The sequence below is a fragment of the Antechinus flavipes genome, chromosome 1 (assembly GCF_016432865.1).
Source record: "Antechinus flavipes isolate AdamAnt ecotype Samford, QLD, Australia chromosome 1, AdamAnt_v2, whole genome shotgun sequence".
NCBI lineage: Eukaryota > Metazoa > Chordata > Mammalia > Dasyuromorphia > Dasyuridae > Antechinus > Antechinus flavipes.
In genome coordinates this window covers 117,899,005-117,916,713 of record NC_067398.1, presented here as the reverse complement: position 1 = coordinate 117,916,713, position 17,709 = coordinate 117,899,005, and the positions used below count along the sequence as shown (strand labels likewise).

Below are 17,709 nucleotides of genomic sequence, written 5' to 3'. Positions count from 1 at the left end.
GTGACATAAACACTTAATTTATTGTCTTTTAAAAGCCCAGTAAACAATCTTGTTTTCCTGTTTGTTTTTTTAATGTCAGACTTAGAAATAATTAGAAAAGAGACAGTAAAGAAAAAACATAGGGAAAAAAAAGGTGTCTATTACAATGATTGTATTTATTTTTAATAAATCTGCATTTATTTTTATTAAATATATAATTTTTTATTTTCCTTTGGCCCAATATAGTGGTGAACTTTTCTTCAAAACAGAAGAATGAGAGTATATAGATTGTTTAAGCTTCTTCTCTGGAAAAATTATATCTTAAAGGTAAGTATAAGATGCATCTGTCAAAAAATGTAGGACTCTGAGAGAGACTAAAACATTTTTTAAACAATTTTGAAAAAATTGTTCAGAAAAAATAAAAGTCACCTGATTAGCAAATGTACAATGTTCTATAATGGTTGATATCATCATATGTATATATGTGTGTGTATGTATGTATTTATGTATACATATATGTGTGTGTACATACATAATTATCTAATTTTCAAAGAAAATGTTTTTGATGTGAGTTCAGTTTATTACAAAAAAGATTATTGGAGCTCTTCCAAATGACTCGTTTCAGTTCTTGTTTTCCTTTTCTGGACACAATGGAATGAGGCTGGAAGAAGAACCCTTCCACATGCCTTTTATTTGGGCCTTACTTTGGTTTAACATGGAATTTTTCATTTTTCTTTTAGAAGCGCATGTTTATATCAACCTTCTTAGAAATCTTTTTGCCATTGCTGTCTGCTGGAATTTTAATTGCACTTCGTTTGAAAAGCAAACCAGAAGCTCGGAATTCTATAAGATACCCATCTTTACCCATTGATGATCTACCCAACGACTTTGTTAAAATCTTTCCACCAGATTTCTTGGAACTATATTATGCCCCTTCTGAAAGTCATCTTGTGAAGATGCTAGCTACGAAAGTGGAAAAGTCCTTCGACTTGGATGTATTAGGTGAGACTTTGGGGCAAAAAAGACGTTTTCTAATTTTTAAATGTGATTTATCCTAGACCTGTAATATGATAAGGTTCTAATCTCATTGCAACTGTGTGTATGTATACATGAATTACAAAACTGAAAGTACAAAAATAAAATTAAGCTAAAATAACTTTGAAATCTTGAGCTCAAAGCAGGGACAGATGATGAGACTAGTATGCAATTATCAACAAATTATAATCTACTAGTAACAATTAGAAAATAGTTCTGTTTTATTAGTAGTACTTTACAATAGACGAGCATTATAAAATCTTCAGATATGTAATTTCCAAGATTGTGAAATGAAAAACAATTCTGCTACATAAGTTAATTTGCCTATTTATTATTTGGAACATGGAATGCATTTTCCCATGGGAGGGAGGGGGGAACCTGCTAAATGCCTAGATTTTTCAGGTTATTTCATAGAATATTAATCCATAATCATTTAAATTTTATTGTCAGCAATAGAAGACTTAATACTAATATAATTATTCACACTTGTATTCACAATATATGATGAGGTTAGTGGCAGTGCAGAGAGTTATAGGAATCCCTCTTTGGTCAGCACAGGTCCTTCGTGAAAGAATTCACGAACCCAAAAAGTTTTAGGTGGCAAAAAGGGAAGTTTATTGTTGGATGAGAAACCAGCTTTTGCTAGGAGACTGACTTCTTCAGTAGCAAGGTCCTAACAGAGAGATAAAGGTCCTAACAGAGAAATCGTGGCAGAGAAATAAATAGGGATTAATGCTGAGAAGAGGAAGTTTTCATAGCAGGCAGAGATCCTGACAGGCAGCTATGCCAAAGAGAAGTCCCTTGGCATGGCATGATTCCTGCTTTTAGGCCTCTGCAAAGAAATGAGCCCCCAAATTTCCCTTTAAATAGGAAGTTTCAATTTAGTGCAATGTTGTCACTGTCCCCAGGCCTAGATTTCCAGTAGCAATAGAGGGTGCAGCCAGCTGCTCAATAGAAATATCAGGTTCAGATCTCTAGCTAAATGAGACCACTTAAGTTCGAGCTAAGTAAGGAGTGGTCCTGGGCCAAGCTTAATGAAATCACTTAACTGCCCCAAGGATGGGTCCCTGTCAGGAGAGTTTCAGGGCTCACCCCAAAGTCAAGGACAGTTTTAGGGTTCCCCCATCATATTCATCATGCTTTCCTCATGTTAGACCTTTGAGTTGCAGAATATAAGTACTCTTGGGGAACACTCTTGTCAGGAAGAAAACTGGCATCAGTGAAGTGAACATACCTAGTAAGTGGTATTGTCAGTATCTGAAGTCAGGTCTTCTGATTCCAACTGTGGATCTTTTTCTGCTTTGGTACTCATGTTTCACTGGATTGCTGTGGGAACATGTTTTTGAGTTGAGATTTATTATGGAGGAAGAAATCTTCATAGCTTTGGCAATGGGAGCAGGGAGCCACCAAGTGCTTAGAAATATGGGTTGAATGCAGACTTGCAGCTTGTTTAAAAAGTGTTAGATAATGTTTTGATTACAAACTAGATGGAAGACTGCTGGTAGGCTAAGGGAATCTTTCTTTAGACTTATCTTTTTCTTTGAACATTTTCATTGATTTTTTATCAATATGTCCCAATATATTTCTCTTCCACCTACCAAAGGGTCATCTCTTAAAACAACAACAAAAATTGAGAAAAATAAAACAGATCAACAAATAAACATACATTATATGTCATGTTTTACATTATGTGTGGGATGGGTGCTAGACCCCCTTTCCCAAATTAACTAACCAAAGAAAATTCAGGTACAAAGAGAAAGCATTTATTTAATCCCTACAGGGAGAGGACCAGACACACCTGGGAGCTATCCCAACTGCTGTTATGTGCTCTTGAACTTGAAGTCGGGAAGTAGAGCACCTGGTTAAATGGGAAAAGACCCAAACCTTTTCATTGGATAGTTTAAAAGGAAGTAACCATCCTTTACCAGTGTCTGCTTCCTGTGGGTCACATCACTTCCTGTGGGTGTGACTTCTTGAGGGTCTGACCTTTAGAGACCTAAAGAGATCTTCAGAGAACCCTGCAACCCAGGGTTCGAGATTTGAGTATAGGTCTCATGTGACTTAGACTGAGAAATTTTCATCATTTATAAATTATCTCAATAGCCTGGTCTCTTATACCTTTCTAGTCTTCTTAAACTTTAATCTTTCCACACACATCCCCAAATATTCTATGCCTCTGGCCTCCTTAGTATTTTTCACACAAGATATTCCATCTGTTGGTTACAGGCATTTTAACTAGTTTTCTTTCCATATTTGAAATGCTCTCCTTCTTAGCTTCCTTCGAATTCCAGCTAAAATCCCTCTTTCTACAAAAAGCCCATTCCCTTCAATAATAGTGCCTCCCCTCTGTTTATGATCCAATTTATCCTGTAGGTATCTTGTTTGTATAAAAGTGTTTTTATGTTATCTCCCCATTACACTGTGAGCTCCTTCAGATACTGGTTTCCTCTTTCTTTATATGCTCAGAACTTAGTACAATATTTGGCATATAGTAAATCCTTAATTTACTATAATAATGCTTGATATTATGTTTGATAGGGCATAATTGTTGTTGCAGCAGAAGCTCTCAGTACTGTCTATATCTACAAACTGTAGCCCTTCCTTTTGCTCACTACTCTTTCATTTTTACCTTTATCCCAACTTTATTTACTTATTTGCTTAAGGAACATTTATAAAAATTTTTATTTTTTTAAAATTCTTAATTGCATTCCCCCCCCAATACATATGTAGATAGTTTCCAACATTCATTCTTGTAAGACTTTATGTTCAAAATTCCCCTCCCCCTTACTTTCTCCCTTCCCAAGACAACTAGTAATTTGATATAGATTAAATGTGTGATCCTTTTAAACATGTTGTACCAAAAAAAAAAAAAAAAAAAAATCAGGGGGGAAAAAAAAAAGAAAAAAACAAACAAAAAAGGTATAAATATTATGCTTTGATCCATATTTAGTCTCCATAATTTTCTCTTTATATGCACATGACATTTTCTATCCCAAATCTATTGGAATTGCCTTGAATCACTTCATTGTTGAAAGTCAGTTCATCACATAATCTTGTATTATTGTGTACCCTGTTTCCTGGTCCTGCTCACTTAACTTATATATATCAGATCATGTAGATCTTTCCAGGCTATTCTGAAATCAGCCTGTTTATCAATTCTTATAGAACAATAATAGTCCATTACATTTCTTCTATAAAAGAACTGTACTTCATCAATTTGCTAATTCCTTTAGGGGATTAGCCCCCGGCTAAACATTCCAAGAACTGACACCTATTAGGATCTTAAACTCCTTTTAGGATTAGTGCTGTAATCTCCCACTTTGAACACTTTAATGGATCTCTGCTAAGGAACTTGTCTTCCCCCTTGTTAATTGTTTAAAACCCCTTTTCCTTGCTGAAGACTGCTAGGCATTTAGCCTACTCTTTAGCAGCACAATAAAATCTTTGCCCCTTGATTTTGGAGGATGTGTCTATCTAAACTTACAATTCTTTTGAGATAATCCGTGACACAAGCCTGTAACTCCAATATACTTTTTGGATATCACTCTATATCCCATCATTTTGGTGGTAGTGGTTTGGGGAGAATTTGACTACAACCTGTAACCTCATCAATTTATTTAAATCTTTCCAGGCTTTCAACTTTTCTGAAAAATACAAATTGCCTATGTTGCTGGAAACATTCATTTTCTTTCTTTCTTTTTTTTAACTATAACTTTTTATTGACAGAATCCATGCCAGGGTAATTTTTTACAACATTATCCCTTGCAATCACTTCTATTCCAACTTTTCCCCTCCCTCCCTCCACCCCCTCCCCCAGATGGCAAGCAGTCCTATACATGTTAAATATGCCATAGTATATCCTAGATACAATATATGTGTGCAGAACCAAACAGTTCTCTTGTTGCACAGGGAGAATTGGATTCAGAAGGTATAAATAACCCGGGAAGAAAAACAAAAATTCAAGCAGTTTATATTCATTTCCCAGTGTTCTTTCTTTGGGTGTAGCTGCTTCTATCCATCCTTGATCAATTGAAACTGAATTAGTTCTCTTTATCGAAGAGATCTACTTCCATCAGAATACATCCTCATACAGTATCGTTGTTGAGGTGTATATAATGATCTCCTGGTTCTGCTCATTTCACTTAGCATCAGTTCATGTAAGTCTCTCCAAGTCTCTCTGTATTCATCCTGCTGGTCATTTCTTACAGAACAATAATATTCCATAACATTCACATACCACAATTTACCCAACCATTCTCCAATTGATGGGCATCCATTCATTTTCCAGTTTCTAGCCACTACAAACAGAGCTGCCACAAACATTTTGGCACATACAGGTCCCTTTCCCTTCTTTAGTATCTCTTTGGGATATAAGCCCAGTAGTCATCAGAGATCCATTAGCCAATAAGAGATGGTTTTTGATGCCTGCTATTTTATAATGGAGTTTTAAGTCTGATACAGCTAAGCCACCTTTTGTTGTATTTTTTTTTCATTAATTCCTTTGATAAAGGAATTTCTAGTTAAATTTTTTCTAGTTAAATTTTGTAATTATTTTCCCCAGCTCTATAAAGTAATTTTTTGGCAGTTTGATAGGTATGGCACTGAATAAGTAGACTTATTTAGGTAAAATTATTATTTTTATTATATTAGCTCAGCCTACCCATAAGCAATTAATATTCTTCCAGTTGTTTGTATCTGACTTTATTTGTATGAAAAGTGTTTTGTAATTGTGTTCATATAGCTCCTGACTTTGTCTTGGCAGGTATACACCCAAATATTTTATTTTATCTATAGTTATTTTAAGTGGAATTTCTCTTTCTATCTCTTACTGCTGGGCTTTGTTAGTAACCTATAAAAATGCTAATCATTTATGTGGGTTTATTTCATATCCTTAAACTTTACTCAAGTTGTTAATTGTTTCAAGTTGGATTCTCTAGGATTCTCTAATTTCATCATATCATCTGCAAAGACTGATAGTTTTATTTCATCATTGCCTAACTCGAATTCCTTCTATTTCTTTTTCTTATTGCTAGAGCTAATATTTCTAGTACAATATTGAATAATAGTGGTGATAATAGGCATCCTTGTTTCAACCCTGATCTTAATGGCAATGCAATTAGCTTCTCCCCATTACATATAGTGCATGCTGTTTTAGACAGATGCTGTTTATCATTTTAAGGAAAACTTCATTCCTATCCTCTCTTGTGTTTTTAAAAGGAATGGGTGCTATATTTTGTCAAAAGCTTTTTCTGCATCCATTGAGATTATCATGTGATTTCTGTTTTGTTATTGATATAGTCAGTTTTGCCAGTAGTTTTACTTTTATTGACCCAGCTCTTCATTCTTGATATAAATCCCACTTGGTCATAGTATATTATCCTGCTGCTCAGTTGTTATAATCATTTTGCAAATATTTTGTTCAAATTTTTTGCATCAGTGTTCATTAGGAAAATTGGACTATAGTTTTCTTTCTCTGTTTTGGCTGTTCCTAATTTAGGTATCAGCACCATATTTGTGCCATAAAAGGAATTTGACAGGACTCCTCCTTAGCTTATTTTTCCAAATAGTTTACATATTAATGGAATTAACTGTTCTTTAAATGGTAGAATTCACTTGTAAATCCATCTGGTCCTAGAGATTTTTTCTTAGGGAGCTCATTGATGGCTTGTTCAATTTCTTTTTCTCAAATGGGGTTAAGTATTTTATTTCCTCTTCTGTTGAGATGGACAATGTATATTTCTGTAAATATTCATCCATTTCAGTTACATTGTCAGATTTGTTGGCATACAGGTTGGACAAATAATTTTTTATTATTGCTTTAATTTTTTCTTCATTGGTGGTAAATTCACCCTTTTCTTTTTCTGAGGCTGGTAATTTGATTTTCTTCTTTTTTTAATCAAATTAATCAAACATCTATTTTGTTGTGTTTTTTCCCATAAAACTACTCTTACTTTTAATAGTTCAGTGTTTTCTTACTTGAAATTGTCCAGTAATTTTAAAATTGTCTCTTCTAGATCTATTTTTCAGGGCAACTGTTTTTCCAATGAGATTATTTCTTCCATTTTTTCATTCTTTTTAAAAAGTTTGTTTGCTTGATTCATAATATCATGAGTCATTAGCTTTCATTTTCCTGGTTCTAGTTTTTAATGTATGATTTTCTCCAGTTAGCTTTTGCATCTTCTTTTCCATTTGATCAATTTTAGTTTTAAAGATATTTTCTTCAGTGGATTTTTTTTTTCTTTTTGCATTTAGTCAGTTAAAATTTTAAGGAATTGATTTCTTCACTGGAATTTTTTTTTCATTTAACCAATTATATTTTTTAAGGAATTGTTTCCCTTTTTCAAGCTGCTAACTCTCCCTTGCATACCTCTCATTTCTTTTCCCAATTTTTCTTCTACCTCTCTTATTTGCCTTTTACAATCCTTTATGACCTCTTCCAAGAAGGTTTTTGGGACTTAAGACCAATTCATATCCCCCTTTGAGGTTTTGCATGTGGGCATTTTGTCCTCTTCTGAGTTGGTTGCTTTGGTCCTCCCTGTCACTATAGTAGTTTTATGTTTTCTTTTCTTGCTCTCTTTTTCCTGTTTCATGACTTTAAAGTTGAATTGTGCTCCTGGGGCACAGGGAGCACTATCCCAAGCTTTTTGCGTCATTTAGAGCTTTGGCTTTGACAGAGGGGCCCCTTGTATTTGGAGTCTTGCTCACAGCACTGGGAGTAACCCAATCTGGTCCTGCCTGTTGCCTGTTTTTCCTTGGCTTGCAGTTTGTCTTCTGACTTGAGACTGGAGTCTGCCCCACTGATGTACTTTGCTGCTGCTTTACTGAGCCAGGACTAAGATTTCTGTTGCAAATTGGCTATGATTAAGCCCTTCCCACTGGCTTTCCAGATGCTTTCTGAGCTGGCTGTCCACCCCTTTCACTTCAATAAGACTGACCTTTCTTGCTTTGAGCTAGAAAAATGTTTCATACCACCTTTTCATAAACTCTGTCATTCCAGACTTTGTTCAGAGGCTTGGTTTTATGTAGTTTTCAAGGGAAAAAGGGAGAGCTTGAGCAGCTTCCTGGCTTTTCTCTGCAATCTTCTCTTGTTTACCTTTTTTCCTTCTCTTCAGTCTTGTATTTGAAAGCCAAGTTGTCTATCCAGCTTTGGTATTTAAATTAGAAATGCCTAAAAATTCTTTCTTAAATTAAATATCCATTTTTTTACTCCCTGAAAAATCATATTTAGTTTTGCTAAAGAGTCAAATTTTGGTTATAATTCTAAATCCTTTACTTTCCAGGATATCATATTCTAAGTCTTCCACTTATTTAACATGGAAGGTGCTAAATCTTGTATAATCCTCATTATGACTCCATGATATTTAAATTGTTTCTGTCTGCTTGCAATATTTCCTTCTTGATCTGGGTGCTCAAGAATTTGACTATCTTGGGAATTTTCATTTTGGCATCTCTTTGAGATGATTGGTAGATGCCATTAATTTCTATTTTACTCTTTTATTCTAGAATATCATGGAAGTTTTTTCTTTTATATTTCCTTTAAATATGTTGCTTAATTTTTGTTGTTGTGGCTGTTGTTGTTTACATCCCTACATGGGAAGATGATATTTGTAATTCTTGGGAATTGTATTAGGGCAGTTAGAGGGGAAATAAATAGACGAGGGCATATATAAATTGTTTCTGATGTGATGTTAAAGAAAAAAACATTAAAATGTGGGAAAGGGAGTTACTGAGAGAAGAGGAAAAGGGAGATTAAATAGAGTAAATCAGATCATGTGAAAAGGCACAAGAAACCTATCACAGCAGAGGGGTAGAAGGAAGAGGGATTAGCATTGTCTGAAGCTTAATCTCATCAGTTTTGGCTCAATGACAGCACAACCTACAAAGAGAGAATACCTCAGTTGTATAAAAATGTATCTTACCCGATAGTCAAGTAAGAAGAGAAAGGGGATAGAAAAGGGAGGGGCTGGATAAAAGGAATAGCAAAAACATGAGGAGAGAGGAGTAAGAAAAGAGAAACGTGATAAAAAGGAGGGCAAGTTGAGGGAGGGATTGGTCATTAACAAAACACTAGTTAGGAAGGATGGGAGAAGAAGGGAAAAAGAATGTACATACTAGATAGTAAATAGGATGGAAGGAAATATGCAGCTAGTAATCAAACTGTGAATGTGAATGAGATGAACTCTTCCATAAAGCAAAAGCAGATAGTAGATTAGATTAAAAACCAGAATCCTACAATATATTGTTTACAAGAAAGATATTTGAAATAGAAAGATATAGAGTCAGGGTGTTTCCCTTTTAATGTCCTGACCCAGTTTCCTTAATTGTCCTATTCAGTTACTCTATCTCAGGTTATAACCATTCCCTCTTAATGTTTGATAGGATAAAAGTCTTTATCCATTATTAGACATCATTAGAGTATCAGGAGCCTCTCAGTTACCTCCCTCCATTATGTCATCCTAGGTGCCTCCCCTCTTTAGGTACCTCCCCCATTATGTCATCATTCTTGTTAACCCTATAAAAGAATCTTGTATCCAACATTCATTGTTGGATTCTTGGAGACAATAGTCTCATTCAGCCCTGAGACCAAACCATGGATCCATTTGGTGGCAGTAAATCTTGCCATTTCAAATAAATTAATAAAATGTTCTCTAATCTCTATCCTGCCTCAGTTTCTCCAGCATTAGAAGGGTAAAAGGCTTGGAGCAGAATTTATGTGGTTCAACTGAAGCAAAAAAAGCAAGGGTAGCAATTTTGATCTCAGACAAAGCAAAATCCAAAATAGTTATAATTAAAAGATAGGGATCATGATTCTCAAGAAATAAAATTATCTCTCTTACATCTATTTTCAAGTCCTTGTTTTGTTTTTTCAATGAGCTATTTCACATTTTCATGGTTATAATCATAGCTCCTTTGCTGTCCAGAATATCCTATTCAAAACATACCACCTTTAATGTGGAAATCATCAAATATTCTCTTATGTTCACTGTGGCTCCATGAATTATTTCTTTCTGGCTGCTTAACAATATTTTCTCCTTGACTTGGGCACTCTGGAATTTGGCTATGATATTCCAAGGAGTTTTCTTTTGGGGTACCTTTGAGAAAGTGATTGGTGAATTCATTCTACTTCTGTTTTTCCCCCTAATTCTAGAATATCAGTCAGTTTTCCTTGATAATTTCTTAAAAGATGATGTCTAGGCTCTTTTTTTGATCATGGCTTTCAAGAAATTCAGTAAATTTTAAATTGTCTCCCCTGCATCTGTTTTCTAGGTCAGTTTTTTTTTTTCCATTGAGATATTTCATGTTTTCTTCTATTTTCTCATTGTTTTGGTTTTCTTTTATTGTTTCTTGATGTCATATAAAGCCTTTAGCTTCCACTTGCCCAATTCTAATTTTTAAGGAATTATTTTCTTCCGGGAGCTTTTGTCCCTCCTTTTCCATTTGGCCAATTCTACTTTTTTAAGGAATTCCTTTCCTCAGAAATTTTTGTGCCTCTTTTTCCATTTGGCCTAGTCTGTTTTTAAGGTGTTATTTTCTTCAGTATGTTTTTGTGCCTCCTTTACCAAACTGGTGACTCTTTTTTCATTCATTTCTCTTCCTAATTTCTTCTTTTGCCTCTCTTGTTGATTTCTAAAATCCTTTTTGAGCTCTTCTATGGCCTCAGATTAATTTATATTTTTCTTTGAGGCTTTGGATATAGGAATTGTGACTTTGCTGTTTCTTCTGAGTGTGTTTTAATCTTTCTTATCACCATAGTAACTTTCTATAGTCGGGATTTTTCTCTGTTGTTTGCACATTTTGCAGCCTATTTCTTATCTTTTAACTCCTTGCTAAAATGGGGTTCTGCTTCCAGCATACTGTTCCAGGCTTCTGGAGTTTTGTGCCACTACTTTTAGAGATACTTCTAGGGATCTGTGTTTCCAGTTTTTGCAAGTGATGTGATCTAAAGAGAAGTTTATTTAGTACTTTCCTAGCCTGTGCTCTGGTCTGTGAGTGACCACAAGCACTCTTCTCCCCCCCTAACCCGCTTTGGAACTGTGAGGAATGTCCCTATTCTACTGCAGCAACAAGTTCTGGTGTACTAGTACTCCTCTTCACCCCTGGACAGCCACCCAGGACTGCAATTCAGATCTGAATGTGGGTAAAGCAACAGAGTCCTTCTCCATAGTGCCAGTAAGCAATCCCTGTTACCTGCCTTGGACCAGTTGTTTGATTTTCCTTAACATTTGCAAGCTGAGAGTTCTGGATGCAGTAGCTGCTACTGTTGATTCCATGACTCTCAATGCCTGTTCCTGATTTGCTGACACTTGGTCTGTACTGATACAGCCTGCACTGGACTCCATTCCATTCTCACTCTGGTGCAACAGACCTTTCCTGCTAACCTTCTGCATTGTCTTGAGCTAGAGATTGTTTTACCCCATTCTTTTATGGGTTCTGCCACTCTAGAATTTGTTTTAGGCTATTATTTAGAAGTGTTTGAAAGGGTTTTTAAGGAGAGCTCAGGGGGACCCCCAATGCTATTTTTGGAGGAAAGTTGTATTATTCTTTGTTTTGCTGAGTACTTATGATTAGTTGCTTACTTTCTGAACTTGAGTACTGTAGTGTATCATTTTCATTTTTTGTAATTTGTGCTGAAAGAAGAAATAACCTTTATTAACCACTATGTAATGCAAGTAAACCTCGTAGGCACCTCGGTGACACAGTATATAGAGTTCACCAGGCTTAGTGTTAGGAAGACATGAGATATTAGATACTTCCTCGCTGTGTGATTCTAGGCAAGTCCTTTAACTGCAATCTAATTTTCTTCAGCTGTAAAATGAGGGTCATAATAGCATTTATTTATAGGTAGGATCAACACAGAGAAATACCTACTAAGACACTTAAATGCTTATTCCTTTACCTGCCTTTATTTTTCATCAGTTTACAATTGGGTTAAAGGAAATCAGAAGGTTAAGGTTAGAATTAATTGAAGAAATATCTAATTTGATAATTCTCTCGGGTATGAAATTAGGTTGAAATAGAACAATGCATGTCTATTTTGACATTCACTATTGTCATATATTTTTTCCTTAAGAGAAGAAAAGTTTTTACAGAGCTTTAAGAGTTTTTGAAGTTTACCATTAAAAGTTTACCATTTTTGTTTGTAGAATAGGCTGCTATTTTTTTCTCCCATAAGGTAAAAGGAGTAATTAGACATTTTTAATGCATTGCTTGACTTTTTCCATCAGTTAAGCCATTTATCGAACCAATTGAGGAAGATACAAAGAATGGATTGACATTTGCTACAATTATATTTAATGATATCATTGGAAACAGAACTGAACGCCTGCCACTTAATGTAAGGAAATTTTTTAATTAAAGCTCTTATTCTGACTGGGCCTGATGGTTTTAATGTAGTCTTTCCCCTGATTGAGATCTCCCAAGTTATTTAGTTAACTATTTTACCCAATTGACCTTCATTCTTTTCTGTCAATGAATTCTTATCAGATAAATTTTTAAAGATTTGAATAGAAGGAGATTTCAGAATGTCCCCTTGCTATCTAATACCTTTCACTAGGAACACTAGTAGGAACAATAAAGATTGGTATAATGTAGGAGACTAGACTAGTTGATCTCTTACAATCCACTCTAACTTTGTAACTCTGCAAAAGACAATGCTGGTCCCCAAATCTTTGCTTTCTTGGTATAAAGTGGCATGTAAATGTTAAGTTACTTGCCTGGAAGAATGGTTAAGATTTGAGACTAAGATCAACTCATAATGTTTCAGATTCAGTATCTTTTTGCAAGGAGAGAAAAGAAAAGTAGCTGGCACAGTAAGTTTTGAAATGAGTGACCCTCTTTAAGAGGTGTTTAGAGAATTCATCCATTTATTCTGTTTGGTTTATGATTGATGGAACCTACAATGTTCAGTGTGTTATCAAAACTACTTTGAGACATTTGTACATAAAGAGAAAATAGTAAAAACAAATGAACACAATCCATTAAAGAGGCCACTAGTAGGATTTGCTGTATGTCTCAAAGAAAAACTACTCTCTGTTCTTTGACATTGACAGTTTTTATTTGTCTACTTGTACATTTATTAGGTTCCCTAGGCACTATTTTATCAATTCTTAATGTTTTTCCCCCATGAATTTTAATATCTTATTAGAATTGAGATTTTTTTCTTTTTGTTCTCTGTAGGTTGACTACCGCCTGCGCTTTCCCGTATATCAAAAGTTTTTTATTCCATCAACGAAAGGAGATTGGGGAGAATTGTTAAATGGATGGAATACACACTTGCTTTTTCCAGTTTATTCAGGTGCAGGACCCAGAGAAGTTATTCATGTTGATGGAGGATTGCCTGGTAAGAGACTCTTTACTTTTTTTAAAATAGCATAATTGGTTATCTCTAGCTTTCCTGTTAGTGCTTATAGTTTCTTTTACTTTATACTTTTTTAAATATTCATATCCTTTTGCCAAAATATGCTAATATTTTAGGAATTGAATAAGGGAATGACATTTATAAATATAACATTTAAGTATACTTGGTTGTATTTTTGAAAAAGAAATACTTAGTTATAAGTTTTGTTTTTAAGCTTACACAAATTTAATTTGGAAACATATTGTAGTGATTATTGTGAGACATGGTGAATTGTATAATATAGTAATGGGGATAAAAGATGGAGAGTATATAGGTCACATGGATCACCAGAAAAGCTACCAAAGGTTCAAGTTGCTATATGGCTTTATATTCATTTGGAACAACATCTCATTATCTTCCATTGATATGTTAACTTTTACTAGTCAACTGGAAATTATCATAATTTAAAGGAAAGGCATTAGATAAAATAGCATTGAAGTAAAAGTAAAAATGTAGCATTCACACCACAAATTTGGGGAATGCTTCTTTGCCATATATGATAGGTGAGTAGATTACAAATATGATCAGGGCACAATTGCTGCAAGCAGTTTATATTTATGACACCAGAGAGATATTGAGGTGTCCAATAACTTTCTAATGTTATTTCAATTATCTCTCTGGAACTGGTTTCTGTTGGCTTTTACTTTTTGCTGGACTTGCACGTAATTATTGTAGTATATTGTGATGAGATACTATTTCCACCAGCTTACCACACTTCCTGGTGTCTCTGCTGTTCCTCTCAAACTTCTCTTGTCCCTGCTGGGCACATATTCTTTGTTGTGCAATGTTCCTTGCTACCAGCTTCTTCAATTAATTTCTTTAGAGCCATCTCCAAGCTGTCTTAGCCTCCAGCCTGCAAAAGTATGGTGGGATATCCCTGATAAGGATAGGTTGACAATTCTTTAGGAAACCACAACCACCTAACAAAAGATTTCTCCAAAGTTAAAAGTTAAATGTTGTCTCCCTAATGTAATGTTCTTCTCTAAAATTTAATGTTCTCTGTGAGCAGGTTTCTTGGGGGGCTTCTGGAAGCAGCCTTAGTTTCAGTTCAGTAATCACAAGTGCAAACAGGTATTAAAGTCCAAATCCTTTATTTTCTCCTTCAAAGTCTTGTCTCTTTCCTGGGGCCCAATTAGCTTTCTTAGAGGCCTATCTCTCTCTTTGGGTCTGAGAGCTCCTGCTGCTAGTTCTTTGCCTCTGCCAGCTTCTGCCTCTAGCTTCCTCCAAATGAGCTTCTAGTGGGCTTCTGTTCTTTGGCCCTAAGAGCTCCTCCTTATATATGCTCTCTTAAAAGTGTGAGTCTTGTAGAATTATAGTAAGTACTAAATACATGTAAATTAGAGAATCATTATCTCATCAATTCCACTGACTTCGCACCTTGTAAGAATCCTAACACCCTAACTCTTATATTTGGTTATTATAGTACTTTGTCCTAGATAGCTGTCTGACTTAGTGTTGGAAATTTCTAAAATATGTTTTCACTTGTGTAAATGAGTTTGAGCTAAAATAAAAGACAAAGGCAAAGTCATTGTTCTATTCTTCTTTCTATGTGTGTACACATGCTGTATATATGTATATAATTTTCATATAACATAAATGTTTTATATTATTTTATACTCATACATACATATATGTATTCATGTAATTCAACCCTCTGGAACTACTTTTCTAACTCACACATACAATTTATATATATATATATATAAATTGTATGTGTGAGTTAGAAAAGTAGTTCCAGAGGGTTGAATTAATAAGGTAATTTGAAGACAGAAAACTTATAATTCATGGAATGTAGAGTGTATTTTAATCAAGGAGAGCCATCTACATGAAGATCAAGATGTTGGAAACAGAACATGGAATTTGGAGAATAGGAAATCAGAAGTTTACCTGGAATTCAGAGTTTATAATGAGGAATGGGAATATGAAATAAATTTGAAAGGGGGGGACTAGAACCAAATTGTTAGCTTCAATGGCTCCCAGTTGGTTCTGGATTAAAATATAAATTTCCACTTTTGTGTCTGGAATTTTTCCTCCCACAGCAGAATATGAGCTCCTTGAAAGAAGTGACTCTCTACCCAGAGAGAGGACTATGGGAACTGAGGGTGGATTACAACATAGCATTTTCACTCTTTTTGTTGTTTGCTTGAATTTTGTTTTCTTTCTCATTATTTTTTCCTTTTTGATCTGATTTTTCTTCTGCAGTAAGATTATTATATAAATATATATTGCATATATTGGATTTAACATATATTTTAACATGTTTAACATATATTGAATTACTTGCCATCTAGTGGGGGAATTGAGGGAAAATTTGGAACACAATGTTTTGTAAGGGTCAATATTGAAAAATTATCCATGCATATGTTTTGAAAATGAAAAACTTTAATTGAAAAAAAAAAAGAAATAATTCTTTTCCCTCTTGTTTTTGTGTCTGAGGGCCTGGAAGGTAGGAGATGCTTGCTTAATGCCAAGCAGTCCTTGAGAATTAGAATACTCTCCTGGAGTTGTTCCTTCTTTCCCTCCAAGCAGGAAAAGAACTACGGGATACTGACGCCAGCACTGTTACCTTGACCTTTGTTACAGTGTCAGCGAATTACACATTTTAATTTATTCCTCCTGGTCATCAGTTTGAGAAAATCCAGATTTATTATAAGAGCTTGGAACAGGACATAGAACCCAGTGAGTTCCCAGTCCTTCTAAAAGTTTGCCTGTGTAGTAAAGTACAACCCAAGGAGGAAGAAAAAACAGGAAAAGGCATGACATGGGGAAAAGAGGGAAGAAGAACAAGGCTGTGGCACAAGTGGAACTTAGGACCTGCCAGACTAGGAAGCCAGGAGGATTTACTTTATTTGCAAAGGACCTGGCCTGCACTCATTTTCCTAACCTGAGAAAGACTGGCTAGTGCTTGTCTTGCCTCCCAAGGACATATAGGAAATACATTTTGGATTGCAAATAACTAATCATGTCACCTGGTGTGGGAGGAGGAGGAGTACAGAAGTTTCATCTTGACGTATTTTGTAGGGCCAGTGTTTCTAGAAAATATGGAAACTCCCAAAGACAAGTTTGGGAGACCCCTTAGCAGTCCTTAACATAGCTTTCCCTGTTAAACCAGGAGCTCTTCTGATATTGCTGAGAGGCTGCTGTCCACTTGAATCATTCCATCTTCTCCACTCTACTGCTACTTCTACTTGCTTTCCAGAGGCCATGCAGTTGCAAAAGAGGCTGCACAATTGCATAGACAGACTTCTCTCTAAGGATCCAGGCCTGAATTGGCTCTATCCACTTTGTATGATCTTTTCAGCTTTCTTAAATTCCTAAGGTGTTTAAACTAAAGTGAACTTGAGTTAGTGCCATAGTAGTGGAGAAATTAAGTTTTATATCCTGGCTGGAGATTTTTTTTCCTTTTAATAATTAAATTTACATAGTAAAAAAACTTCTAATACAAAAGATGTCCTTTTGTTACATTCATTTGTTTTAATCAACTTGACATAAATTTATATTTTTCCTTTTAAATTTAGTTTATCTTTTTCAGTAAACCAAAAATAAAATATTTTTCTCTTTCCTCTCTCTTCCCTCCCAGTTTGGAAAACAAAACAAAACAAAACAAAACTCTTACAATAAATATACATAATGAAGCAAAACAAATTCTTACATTGATCATGTCCAGAAAGTGTATGTCTTTGCACGCTCTGTTTGTCATCACTTGGTTAGAAGGTAGATAGCATGATTCATTATTGTGTATGGGATGGGTGCTAGACCTCCTTCTCCAAATTAACTAATCAGAGACATCTTCGAGTATAAAGAGAAAGCATTTATTTTGTCCCTGCAGGGAAAGACCCAAGCACACCTGGGAAGCATCTCAGTTCCCAACATGTGCTCCTGGACCTGATAATTTGAAGCAGTAAAGCTGGTTAAATAGCAATCAATCCAAGCTTTTTCATTGGATAGACTAAAAGGAAATAACCATCATTGCCGAATGGTCACCAATGTTGTCTGCTTCCTGTGGGTCATGTCATTTCATGTCACTTCCTGTCACTGACCTAGAGTCTTTGCCTTTAGAGACCCTTAGGCCTAGATATCATGTGACTTCCTGTGACTTGGGCCGAAGACCTGATCTTCTGGCTCTGCAGACCTCTGGGAATAAAAATAATGTGATTTAAGCCTAGTCTCATAAACTTCTTTGAGAAAGCAATGAAGAGGGCACCCCTGAACTTGGAAAATCCTTGAAAGAGAAAATCTTCAATTCTGCCTCAATAAGAGACTTTGCCCCATGTCTTTTTTTCTTAAAGGAATTTAAG

The 17,709-nt window shown here is 35.1% G+C and overlaps 1 protein-coding gene across 1 annotated transcript in view; it reads left to right on the top strand.

Annotated features, from left to right (window-relative positions):
* Nucleotides 1-223: 223 nt before the first annotated feature.
* Nucleotides 224-17,709, top strand: part of LOC127556397 (phospholipid-transporting ATPase ABCA3-like) — a 234,964-nt gene continuing 217,478 nt past the window's right edge. Inside the window, exons 1-4 of the mRNA XM_051989532.1 lie at nucleotides 224-306; nucleotides 720-981; nucleotides 12,240-12,349; nucleotides 13,192-13,354. Of these exons, the coding sequence (XP_051845492.1) occupies nucleotides 253-306; nucleotides 720-981; nucleotides 12,240-12,349; nucleotides 13,192-13,354 (589 nt within the window). The 5' untranslated portion in view covers nucleotides 224-252. The remainder of the gene's footprint in view (nucleotides 307-719; nucleotides 982-12,239; nucleotides 12,350-13,191; nucleotides 13,355-17,709) is intronic.